The sequence below is a fragment of the Miniopterus natalensis genome, chromosome 4, assembly GCF_054644295.1.
Source record: "Miniopterus natalensis isolate mMinNat1 chromosome 4, mMinNat1.hap1, whole genome shotgun sequence".
Taxonomy (NCBI): Eukaryota; Metazoa; Chordata; class Mammalia; order Chiroptera; family Miniopteridae; genus Miniopterus; species Miniopterus natalensis.
In genome coordinates this window covers 63,440,342-63,453,420 of record NC_142084.1, presented here as the reverse complement: position 1 = coordinate 63,453,420, position 13,079 = coordinate 63,440,342, and the positions used below count along the sequence as shown (strand labels likewise).

At 41.5% G+C, this 13,079-nt stretch overlaps 1 protein-coding gene across 5 annotated transcripts; it reads right to left on the bottom strand.

Annotated features, from left to right (window-relative positions):
- Positions 1-758: 758 nt before the first annotated feature.
- LOC107534612 (uncharacterized) lies at positions 759-12,840 on the bottom strand. Of its 5 annotated transcripts, none has more exons than XM_016209778.2 (4): positions 12,698-12,840; positions 3,637-3,763; positions 3,032-3,212; positions 759-2,651 (listed from the first exon to the last, which is right to left on the bottom strand). In XM_016209778.2, the coding sequence occupies exons 1-4, from the start codon at positions 12,698-12,700 to the stop codon at positions 1,085-1,087; spliced, it is 1,878 nt and encodes a 625-aa protein (XP_016065264.2). In that variant the 5' UTR covers positions 12,701-12,840; the 3' UTR covers positions 759-1,084. The 5 variants fall into 5 exon arrangements, with proteins under 5 accessions (XP_016065264.2, XP_016065266.2, XP_087672754.1 ...); XM_016209780.2 differs by lacking the exon at positions 12,698-12,840 and adding an exon at positions 12,530-12,619; XM_087816628.1 differs by lacking the exons at positions 3,032-3,212; positions 12,698-12,840 and adding an exon at positions 12,530-12,619.
- Positions 12,841-13,079: the final 239 nt, after the last annotated feature.

Here is a 13,079-nt window from a genome sequence, read left to right as displayed (position 1 = left end):
CCCAAGTTGTTTTATCTTGGTACAACACTGTAGTTTTTGTGGTGGAGGCAGGATCAGAGAACCAATAAAAGTATTAAGACCAGTGTTTGCTATACAAATTGGACCTTATGAACTATGTTCACATCTAAAGAGGGTGAATCATAGCATTAGAGATCACTAACCATGAGTCTGAATTAGCGGTCTGGAGGATACCTTACAGTTTCTAGGATAATCCAAATTGTGAGTAAATTGTGAGTACCCGATCACACAAGTGTATGGATCCTTGATACTGAGCTCATGGAGATATCTGTGGAAGCCTATACCTCTGAGAATAATGGAAATAAACCACTTGTCATTTCTTTTGATGATAGTCTTGATTAGTAGAGCAAAGAAATCAGGGAAATGGGCTGAAAGCTGGTATCTAGAAGTCCCTACGCATCTTTCTATCACACTTTAAAGTGGTTCCAAAAACTTAGTAATGGCTTGTTCACTTCTGCCTTCCAAATCTCATGCCATGTTAGGCTACTGGTGAATTAGAACATGGAATCATAAAGGGAACAGATTCTGGAAAATGTAGTTCCCAACATTACCCATGTTGACATAGCAAAATCCAAAAGAACTATCTCAAACTATCTCATGGTCATATCATGTGTCTCTTATGTAAATGCCTGCTGTCCAATTCTCAATCACAAGCAAAACCAAACAGCGACGGGAAAAAGTTTAAAACAAATCACATCATTTCATAAGGCTCCTCTGGCAAAAAATAAAGACTCAATAAGAAAGGCAGAAAACATATAATGGGTGTATCAGTATCTGCCAACTAAGCCAGTAAGAAACATCCAATGACCCCTTAAAGGACATTTAAAGAAGAAATTAAAACATATATTGAACAAAATACTTACATATTGAAAATACAATTCAAATCACCTATGAGTCCACAAACTAAAGATAAAAGTTTTGTTTACTGAAATGTAAGAAAAAACACTACATGCAAATTTTCTTTACTATAGCTAAGAGTACTTGGAGAGTTATTTTTCAACTAAATGTTTATTTGCAAAAGAACTGGAAATACACTACCTATGGGTCCACTTTAATAATGAGGAACTCATAAAGGCAACACCGTATTTACAACTTTCACAAGATTTCTCTCCTGGTGTGGATTTTCTGAAGCATTGGGCATGAGTTCGCTTGCAGGACTTTCTGCGTTACACATGCAGTGTTTTTCTGCAGTGTGTGTTCTCACATGCCTACTTAAGGATGAGGAACAGCTGAAGGCTTTCCCGCACTGCTTACATTCATAAGGTTTCTCTCCAGTGTGCATTCTCATGTGTATTGGTAAAGATGATGGCCACTTGAAGACTTTCCCACATTCCTTACACTCATAAGGCTTCTCTGCAGTGTGTGTTCTTACATGCTGTTGCAAAAGTTCCGGCCAACTGAAAGCTTTCCCACATTGCTTGCATTCATAGAGTTTCTCGGCAGTGTGCCTTCTCATATGTTTTTGTAAGGATATGTGACAATAGAACACTTTCCCACATAGTTTGCATTCATACGATTTGTCTCCAGGATGCATTCTCACATGTTCTCGAAAACAAGCAGACAAATTGAAGGCTTTTCCGCATTGTTTACATTTATAGGGCTTCTCTTTAGTGTGTGTTCGCATATGTTTTCGTAAGGATATGGGCCAATTGAAAGTTTTTCCACATTGAGTGCATTCATAAGGTTTCTCTCCAGTGTGCACTCTCATATGTCCTTGAAAGGATGAGGGATGGCTGAATGCTTTCCCACATTGCTGACATTCATAGGGTTTCTCTCCACCGTGAGTCCTTTCATGCCTTCGGAATGACTGGGGGTAAATAAAGGTTTTCCCGCACTGTTTGCATTCATAGGGTTTCTCTCCAGTGTGAATCCTTTCATGCCTTCTAAAGGATTGGAGATAAATGAAGGCTTTCCCACACTGTTTACATTCATAGGGTTTCTCTCCAGTGTGTGATATCATGTGTCTTCGAAAAGCTGAGAAGTAACTGAAGGCTTCTCCACATTCCTTACATTTATGTGGTGTCTCCCCAGTGTGTGATATCATGTGTCTTCGAAAAGTTGAGGAATAGCTGAAGACTTCCCCACATTCCTTACATTTATAGGGCTTCTCTCCAGTGTGTGTTATCATGTGTCTTCGAAAAGTTGAGGAATAACTGAAGGCTTTCCCACACTCCTTACATTTATAGGGCTTCTCTCCAGTGTGCATTCTCACATGACTAGTAAGACTTGAAAAATCAATGAAGGCTTTCCCACATTGCTGACATTCATAGGTTTTCTCTGCAGTATGAATCCTTATATGCCGGTTGAGGGAAGAAGTACGAGGAAAGGTTTTTCCACATAAGTTACATGCATAGGGCCTCTCTCCTTTGTGGGTTCTCACATGCATTCTTAGGTGTGAACAACAACTGTAGGCCTGCCCACATTCCTGACACTGATATGGTTTGTGTTCAGTGTGAATAGCAATGTGACTCTTGAGGGATGAATGATGCATGAAGACTTTTGCATATGCACTGCATTCATACTGTTTTACTTCAGTAAGAGTTTTCTGGTACAGATTAAGATTTGAAATCTGACTGAAGCCTTCCCCACATTGATCATTACTTTCACAGAGTCTCTCCACCATATGGTTTCTGCTAAAAAATGAGAAACATGTATTAATAGTTTATTAATACTTAATTCTTAATATTTATTAATCTTAGGATTACATTCTTACTAATTTCAGTGAATGTGTTGTTTTCTACCCTATGTAACTAGTTTTAAAGTGGAATGAACTGAATGTATTGACCACAGCCATTATGAAAACAGTGTTTCTTAAACATGGGCTTTTCTCCTAATTCTTTTCAACTCTTTCTATCACTTATCTATGTCGCATTGAAATAAAGTGTTTTTGGGGGTGTGTTTTTTGGTGAAAATCTGTGAATAAACAAATCTGATCTAGGCTTATGTGGGTTCTTGGTTTGTTTGCTTTTTAAATTTCATAACATACTAAGATTCCTCCTGGAATGTAACTCACCTCGGATATCTCCCCTGGTTTGTGTGCTGATCTTCAAAGCTAAGTTCTTCCCATATTTTTCCTAAGATGGAAACCCAAGAATTTCTGGTGAACTTTGCTATTTTATCTTCCTGGGATATTTTATTCCCATAAATATCCTGCTGAGAAACTGACCCACTGGCCCTAAATTGAGTCTCATCATCTGCAAAGAAAGGAAACAAATCTTATAAGAAAAAAAAGGTACCTGTTAGCAAAAAAAGGCACTAAGGAGGTTAGCTGTGTCAGGACTTCATCAATAACAAATATAAGAGGTCAAAATGGTAAGCAATTTAATAAACAGTAAAATTCTCACAAAGTTACAAAAACAACCTTCACTGGGCCTCCTAAAAAGCCCTGGAACCCATATCCACTGACGACACTTTTACACACACACACACCTCAGTTTAATACATAGATTCTCATTCTCATGGAGGAACTATTAGATTCTAGCTCTATGACAGTTATGACTATGTCTTTCTTATTAATCAATGTCTTCCCTTTTCACATTCCAAATCTGGGAACAGTCTTGATATGCAAGAAATGCATGTTCTCTAAATGACTAAGTAAAGGAACAATGTCATTCTTACCCACAGAGGCTAAGTTTCTGAAGTTTTCCAGCATCACATCTCTGTAGAGCTCCTTCTGAGCAGGATCCAGCAAAGCCCACTCCTCCTGGGAGAAGTCCACAGCCACATCCTCAAAGACCACTGAGTCCTGAAACATCCAATATATGTGCAGGAGAATGGGTGAGACTCACAGGACTGAGCAATTGGACTCAATTTACAGGAAGTTCAAACAAGATTCTGTGGTCACCTAACATCTAGTCTATGACTGGTCATCAGAACCTCTTACTCCATGTGCACACTCAAGTCCTCAAGAGATTTAGAGCAGGGGTAGGGAACGTCCAGCCTGTGGGCGAAATCATTTGGCCCTGCCAAGGCCTCACCAAAGAGACGCAGTTCCAGTCATCACATAAGGGGTGAGTTAATTAAATGTTTGACCAAATATAGCAGGCTAATTTTTAAGTTGATAATTTTGTATGGCCCAATAATGATGTTATAAATATCCAAATGGCCCTTGGCAGAACAAAAGTTCCCCATCCCTGATTTAGAGCTTCACTAACATTATGAATTTACCTCTTCATTTTTACTGTGACCACACCAAGACTTATTCTTTAATCAAAGGGTTCAGATCACATTAGAGAAGTTAAAGAAATGCTATGCAAATTAAACAAATATTTGCACTTTATGACCCACCAATCCCACTTGACACAAACAACTTCAGCTCCTTCCCTACTGTGTACCACAAGGCTTTAAAAAATTAATTTTAATAATTTTATTTTTCAATTACAATTGACATACAATACTATATTAGTTTTAGAGGTACAACAGTGATTAGACATACATATAACTTATGAAGTGATAAGTACCCACCTGACAGCATACATAGTTATTACAATATTACAATTATTAATTATGTTCCCTATGTTGTACTTTATATTCCCATGACTATTTTATAACTACCAACTTGTACTTCTTAATCTCATCTCCTTTTCACCCAGCTCCCCAATCCCCTTCCCATCTGGCAACTATCAGTTTGTTCTCTGTATTTATGAGTCTGTTTGTTTTATTTTTTTTAGATTCCACATATGAGATCATATGGTATTTGTCTTTCTCTGTCTTATTTCACTTAGCATATTACCCCCTAGGTCCATCCATGTGGTCATAAATGGTACGATTTCATTATTTTTTTTATGGCCGAGTAATATTCCATTGTATATATTTGCCACATCTTTATCCATTCATCTGTTGATGGACACTTAGATTGCTTCCATATTTTGGCTATTGTAAACAAAAGCTGCAATAACATAGGTGTGCATATGTCTTTTTGAATTAGTGTTTTGGATTTCTCATAAGAGTACTCTTGCTGACCTTGAGGACAAGGTTAATAGTCCCTTTTGTTAAGGAGTTAACTAAAGTAAAAACATCCAATAGTAAACCTGCCCTTGATTAAAAAACACATAAAAGACTCACCAGTGCCTTCCTACAAAGGAAATACTTCCTCATCTCAAATTCCAGGAGAAAGCTGATTTCCCACAAATCATCCTAGAGGCTGCACTGCCAATGTCTCTCATTTTCATATCCCTCTCCCAATGGGCCCATGAGCGTGTCAGGCCAACCCCCTAAGTACAGGAAGCACTGAGCTGTGTGCTTCCTTTAAGCCCTGTTTTTTTTTGTGTGTGTGTTTTTGTTGTTTTTCTTTAAAGAATATCAACCCACTGACATCCATGAGCAGGAAACAGAGAAAATACTCAGTCAATTCTGCTGTCAGAACTTACCTATTCAACAGAGTTAACAGCGTAGTAGGACTATCCCTGTTATTGGTACAGGGAATGACAGGAGAGTCCAAAGTCAGCTGAATTGATATTAGGACAGTTACCTGTAGTGTTTCCTCTATTAAAGTCCCCTTACCCATTGTGTAGAAGAAGAGTTGACATCTCAGGCCTGAACTTTCTATCCTTGGAAACAACTAAGGCATGGCTGGCCTTGGCTGGTTTCTGGGACGTTGGACTTGGGAGGTATCACACCACCCAAACTGATATTCCTCACACTGTCCAAACTGACTGTGCAGACAACAGTGCTGATGCTGAACACCTACTTTCCTCTGGGAGTCTGGTGTTTGGAGACATGCTAAGCAGACAATGCTCACATCAACTGTCAGTAAAAATCCCGGGCACTGGGTCTAATGAGCCTCCCTGGTAGACAACATTTTATATGTTGTCATAACTCATTGCTGGGTACACTCCATGTGACTCCACTGGGAAAGGCCTCTTAATAGCTCGCCCCTGGTTTCCTGCGGCTTTCTCCCCACACGTCTTTGCCCTTTGCTGATTTGTCCATGCCCTTTTGTTATAACGAATCATAGTGAGGAATGCAACTATATGCTAGGCTGGGAGACTCCTACTAACAGGGTTTGGGGGTGGTCTTTGAGACACGAGAAGTAGATTTTCTAGAATACCTCAACCCACTGAAATATGGTGAAAGCACTGTCTGGGGAGAGGAAGGACAAAGAGGGAGGGGTGGTGGTACTCCCGTGCCTGGGTGACTACGGAGCTGTCCGTGGTATGAAAGGGCAGCTGAGCTGTTGTTTGATGGGAAGTTGATAGATATTAAAAATGACAGATCTGACTGCAGGAGGGCTGGCTCATTAGGTAGATAGGCTGCTTCTGGCCCCACTGACTACGCGGAGGAAAAAACAACAAAAAATAACAAAGGCAGCCCTGGTGGGGCCTTTGACTTTTGTTCTCTTCCCTAGCAAGAGAAAAAAACAACCCCTGAGTTCCCCAAAAGTGCTAAAAGTTTGCATTGCATCAGGAGAGAAAAAAAAGTTAAATCACTTCCCAAGGTTGGAGCAAAACTAAGGAGAAAGGGAGGAGGGAAAAACTCGGCCAGCTGGGGCGTTGCAGCCTCCTGACCCACCCTTGCATTCTGGCCAGGACCTTCCCTGGCAGCTGTTTTTTCATCCTGGTAAATGCTGAATTTATAACTAGGGCCTTGTTATGGGTTGAACTGTTTCCACCCCAAAAAGGATATGTTGAAATACTAATCCCTGGTACCTGTGAATGTGATTTTACTTGGAAAAAGGGTCTTTGCAGGTGTAATCAAGTTACAATGAGGCCATTAAAATGGGACCAAATCCAATTCGACCAGTGTCCTAATAAAGAGAGGAAAATGCCATATGTGGAACAGAGAAGCACAGGGAAAATGGCCACCTGAAGAGGGACACAGAAGTTGAAACTGTGCTGCCACAAGCAAGGAATGCCTGGGTCTCCTAGAAGCTGTGACAGACAAGGAATGTGCCCAGGACTAGGGTTCTGAGGGAGCACAGTCTTGTCAACACCTTGATTTCGGACTTCCAGCCTCCAGAACTATGAGAGAACAAAATTTTAAGCCGCCCACACTGTGGTCACTTGCTATGGCAGCCCTAAGAAATTAATACAGGGTGTGAGTGAATTTGCAATGAAAATAAAGGGGGAGGAGATATTTACTTAAAATTTTTCTTCCTGCATTTGCATGTATGATAAAAATGGGTGCAAATGGTATATCCTTATAATTTTATCAGTGCTAGTGGGATCATCCAAATCCATACAAAGAAAAAAGTGTTAGTGAGACACAACTTCTTTGCTTTTTGCCACTGGTACATGGATTGAAATTGAAACTCTAAGTATCAGAAACAAGATTAGGTGTCCACAACTGATGACTATTTGCTATGATTTTTACCTAGGTTCAAAAAAGAGAGAAACAAAATGAAAAGACAGGCAACCTCTAAATGCGAGGTAGACTTTCAGAATTTTGAGTAAAAGTTTCCTGTTTGCCTGGTCGGCTTGGCTCAGCGGTTGGGCATAGACCTATGATCGAGGGATTGTGGTTCGATTCTGGTCAGGACACATGCCTGGGTTTCGAACTCAATCCCCAGCAGGGCCATGCAGGAGGCAGCCTATCAATGACTCTCATCATTGGTGTTTCTATCTCTCTCCACCTCTCCCTTTCTCTCTCTGAAATCAATAAAAACATATTTTTTAAAAAGTTTCGTTTGCTGAAGAGATCTCACAAAAACCTATTTCTGATTATCTGTAGAGGCTGACAACTGTCTAGCAGTGGGTCAATTTGGACTCTAAGACAGACAAAACAAAAAGGGCTTAGGACAGTCTCATTTGCTATTTGCACTTGGGACACAGCTGTCTGCCCCTGCAGCGTCTCAGCTTTGCTACTGAGAAGAAAAAGCCCTAGTGTTTGATGGCATTTTGAATCCACATAGCTTGCATTTATGCTTCCTGGACTTGACTGTGAGCTAAAACCCAACAGTATCCATGATGGGCTGTTTCAGCCTCAGTACCTACTGTGCTGGCCTGAAAGCAGGGAATGTGGAAGATTTAAAACAGCTCTCTGTGAGACCCTAAACTGTGAAAACCTCATGGATGCAAGCACGTCTGGCGGGGTCACTTACAGTTGTCCACGAAGAAGGCCTTGTTCTACCCGGCCAGCTGTGGCTCAGCAGTTGAGCCAGGAGATCGTGGATTGATTCCCGGTCAGGGCACAGCCCAGGTTGCGGACTCGATCCCCAGTCAGGGGCGTGCAGCAGGCAGCCGATCAATGACGACTCTCTCATCATTGATGTCTCTATCTCTCTCTCCCCCTCTCCCTTCCTTTCTCTGAAATCAATAAAATATATTTAAAAAAAAAAAAAAAAAAAGGCCTTTGTTCTCCAATGGGACCATCTGAAATCAAGCTGCTCATTTCATAACGGTCAGCTTCCACACTGACAGATCACCTCCAGATGTCATCTGCACTAGTGAGGTGCATGAACTTCTGTCATGGATAAACAAAACTGTCTGAAACTGACCACCTCAGGCAGTCCCTTGAAACAAGGACTGGACTGAATCATTAGGTCTGCACTGGGAACTCCGAGGCCACAGTGGGGGCCTTGTTCACCTGGCTTTCTGACAAATGCATATTCTGCTTGGGGTGCCCGGACTACTGTAAACTCTGCATTTCCAGGGGACCAAGTGTGCCCTCTAGGACTGTACTTCTCAGGTGTGTCCTATCAGGACACTGTCTTATCTGTGGATAAGGCACTCCAGTGAGCTTCAATTTACTGGCCAGAGTTTGTGTTGTGTGGGAATTGATACCTGAGGCAAGGTAACAACAACAAAACAACAAAATATAGATATTTGAGGAAGAAGACCCTAACCCCACTGGCTTTCTAAGAGCTTTATGGTTAATAGGATTTACTTGAACTGGCTAAGTACAGGACACCTAAAGGGCATAACCAAAATCAATACTGCAGGTGTTTCTCACCCTACTATACAGGATCCTACTAATAATTTGCTATAAAGATGCCTTGTCCAAGGGCCAAGGAAACAGACTGTGCAGAAGCGTTAGCTGAACAAGCCTGAGAGCCGTTATCCTCAGAAAGTTCTGCTTGCAAGATTGGCCCTTGGCTGGCATATGGGAACATGGATGTGGGGAGAGTTCCCAGCACCATGATACAAGTAGCTCCCTCTGTCTTTTTATGCAAACAATAAGGCTTCTGCCAAAAACCTGCTCTCCTTCTAGGAGGCTGAATTCTTGGTTCGTGCCAGGAAAAAGGTGTTTACATGACCAGCCCCCAATAAAAACCCTGTAATTGAGTCTCTCATTAACTTCCCTGGTAAGCATTTCAAATGGGCTGTCACACCTGGCTGCTTTGTGATGTCACTAGAGGGGACCCTGTACCTGTTCTTCTTAGTACTTGGCCTTAGGCACCTTTCTTCTGGGCTGCCTCTGCTTTATTCTTGCACTGCAATAAATCACAGCCATGAGCATGACTACAGATTGAGTCCTGGGAGTCCTCCTAGCCCTCATGAATGGAATTAGTGCCCTTATAACAGAGACCCAAGTGAGCTTCCTGGACCCTTCCACCATGTGACACAGTGAAGAGACTGCTGTCTATGAACCAGGAAGCTGGCCTTCAACAAACACCAAATCTGTCAGAACCTTGACCTTGGATTTCCCAGCCTCCAGAACTGTGACAAATAAATGTTTGCTGTTTATAAACCTGTCTGTGGTATTTTTGTTATAGCAGCCCCAGCTGACTAAGACAAACTCCCAACACACCCAGCTTGAAACCCTCAAATACTCTAACAATCTACAGTATTCATCTTCAAAAAGTGCCATTGAGCACCCCTTATATGCAAAAAGCTTTGCAAAGAGCTTTATACACATACATTAGCTCATATAGTCTTATAATAACTCTGTAAAGCAGACATTATTAAAACTGGTTCATAATAGAGGAAACGCAGAAGAGTCCATGAACAACATCATGCAAACTCCTACCACTTGCACGTCTTTCACATACACCTTACAGTTTTTTGTTATTGTGACTGTTATTTCCCAGTGTGATAAGGAAATAAGCTAGATTTTCCCCAGCACTATGGAAAAGAGCCAAGAGAAGCATCCTATTCCATGCTTACATCCTTATGCTCCTCCCCTGGCAAAGCCCTGTATCTTGTAAAAGACGGCTTTGTTTGAAGATCTTACCTCTGGCTCCTTCATTTAGTAAAACTGATTTAGGTGACAGTGACGGGGTCCTAGTACTTGCAAGCACTAGGGCTACAGCACTGAACAACAAAATTCTGAACCATGTGGATCTTAAATTCTTTTGGAAGAAAACAATAAATGAGCAAATCAAATGTAAGTATCAAGGAAAATGTGGTACAGTGAGGGGATCAGGAGGGAGATATATATCTTTACGTGTGTATTTGTGTATGTGTGTATATATCAATATTGATATGGATAAATATGAATGACTGGTTGTAAGGCAGAGTAAAGGACAATAAAATAACTCTTTGAAAATAACACTGCAAACTGATACCTAAATTGCTTTAAATATATAAATATATAAATATATAAATATATAAATATATATATATATATTGGTTACACATATCAGAGTGAGGGGGCCTGCCATTGGGGTTCATTTCAACTGGGGTATTTGGTGTGAAAGCTTGTTCTACATTTAGGGCTGAATTTCATTTCACAGATGATTATTTTTTAATATTTCTGTCAACTGTACATAAGTCATATGCATTTTCCTAAACTGATGTTATATTATACAACATAAAACTCTAAAATCAGTATGTATGATTTGTCTGTAATCATTTTAGGAATTGCTGAAAACTATTTTATTATATTCAGCAGTCATACATCTTACCATTGAAGAATATATGGTAATATGAATAACCTGATAAAGAAAAACTGCTAATAAAACATTTAAAAAAATAACAAAAACATATAAATGGTATGATGTTGTTTTATCCAAAAAATTAGGGACAAATCAAGTATGCTCAGGAACCCCCTCATGGTCAACATACTAGAAAGTCAATCCAGACTCAGCAGAGCACAAATGTACATGAAGTAAAAAAGAAAAAAAACCTTGTCTTTATGCCCACCTCTATCAATTGTATGTTTACGACACCATAAGAACAAAAAATTAATCACAGAATAAGATTTTTTAACAAGAATCCACTACAAAGATTCAATATAAAAACACATTTCATTACCTTTTCAATTAACAGCAAGTTGGAAAATTCATTTTAAAATGACAACACATACTATGGTAAAAAACAAATTTAATTAGTACTAAACAAGTCTAAAGAAGGCTATAAAAAGAACCAAATGGAAAAATTTTAAAACATAATGAAATAAAAGGAACTAAATGGAAAGAGGGCACATGTTCTCAAAATAGAGCACTAGGTGTTAGCAAAATATCAACCCTCTGAAAAAAAGATCTAAAGTCTTCATTAAAATTCCATTAAATCCCCAAACCAGATTTTTTTAAGGACTTGAAAAATACTAATTTTCAAATCTAACAGGAAGAACAAATATCCAAAAAGAGCCAAAGTATTCTAAAGAACAAGTCAGGGGCCTGCCTATCACAAAGCAAGGATTTTAAAGCCTAGTCATCCTGACATGATGGAATTAGTAGAGAAATGGACAATTATATCCATGGAAAGGAACAACTTGAAGTGGGTCCTTGTCTATTAATTTACAACAGGGCAGCCATTGCAGAACAATGACAGAAATTATTTAACAAAGATGCTTTACTCCCACCTCGTCCATATACAATATCAATTTATTGTAGATTAAAGCAAAGTACATTACAGATAATAGCAAACAACAGTTTTACCTACTGTCACAAATTCTTCACTCTGCCAAGGAAAATAACTGATATTTCGGTGAATCTCTATAATTCACCAATTCACCTACTACACTCTGTGGAAATGTATTCATTTCTCTACTGCTATATTAGAAAAGAGGTTTTCTGTTTCTCTGACAGTCTTTTCCCAAGTAGGACTTTCAAGGTTAAGCCCTGGAATTCCATTTCTTATCATTCAAAGGAACAGAAGAAGGTTTAACAAATGGAATGAAAGACACTTTCTTCCCCCTCCTCCCACTCCGAAATTCACCTCTTAGGAAATATTTTAACTTTTCTGTTCTATTAATTAAAAGTACTGAAGAACAAGGCCCCAATAAGTGAATATGTACATCTTTTCAAGGCGACAAACCCAGGAAGGGGCAGTGGCTTTGCAGGTGACTAATCCACCTCACTGGATGGGCTTCCCCAGTTTTCTGGGTTAGTTTCTCTCCCTTCAGGGGCCCGACTCATTTCCGTCTTTTTCTCCTCAATACCAGAGTCCTGTCAGCTGACAACTGCGTCCCTCCAGGAAATAAAAACTGGGGTCGGGGTCAGTTAGGGAGCGAGCACCTACCAGGAGATTCGTCCCAATTCGGGGCCCCAGGCAGGTCTCCCCAGACTCCCCGCCCATGCGCAGGCAGTCGGCTGGGAGGAGCCGACCAGGGGCTGATATTCCCCGCCCCCCGGGTGGATGCAGCACTGTGCATCCCAGTCACCCCACGCCGCGGTCCTAAGACCCCGCACCTAGCACAGGGGCCGGCCAGGACGCCAGGACTCCACTCCGCGCCGACGGAGGAGACTCGGGCTGGAACCCCGGGACGCGCGGGGAGACCCAGCTCGCGGCCGCTTCCAGCGGATTCCGGCCGGTTCGAACCAGCCCCTCCGAGTCTCGGGCCGGCCCTGCGCACTCACCATCTCCCGGCTCTCAAGGCGTCCTCCCGGCGCCCAGGGAGGTGTGAGCTGCCGGGACCAGACACCTGGGGCTGCGCGGGGCAGGTGCGCACCGACGCCGCGATCTGCCGAGAGCGACGTCCACGCTCTCTCCCTTCCACGGAACCTCTGATTGGACGTTGTTCGGGATCCGATGCCTTGAGTGGACGGTGTTTCGGGCACGCCCACGCTCTTGGGCCTCTGACTGGACAGTTCCCGAGACCCGCCCCCTGGACCTCTGATTGGACAGTCCTCCGGGCCCCGCCCCCGCATTCCCAATTGTTCCCTGTGCACCACCCCTGTCTGTCTGATTGGACAGTTCTCTCAGGCCCCGCCCCCTACATACTGAGTGACGGGCTGTCGG

What these genes read in the sequence shown, in the direction of transcription:
- LOC107534612 (XM_016209774.2), bottom strand. Translation starts at nt 3,772, where the DNA reads ATGTTTCAGGACTCAGTGGTCTTTGAGGATGTGGCTGTGGACTTCTCC. An exon ending in CAGAAACTTAGCCTCTGTGG is followed by an intron (nt 3,213 to 3,636) that starts GTAAGAATGACA and finishes CTTTCTTTGCAG; the next exon opens with ATGATGAGACTCAATTTAGG. An exon ending in AACCAGGGGAGATATCCGAG is followed by an intron (nt 2,652 to 3,031) that starts GTGAGTTACATT and finishes CTCATTTTTTAG; the next exon opens with CAGAAACCATATGGTGGAGA.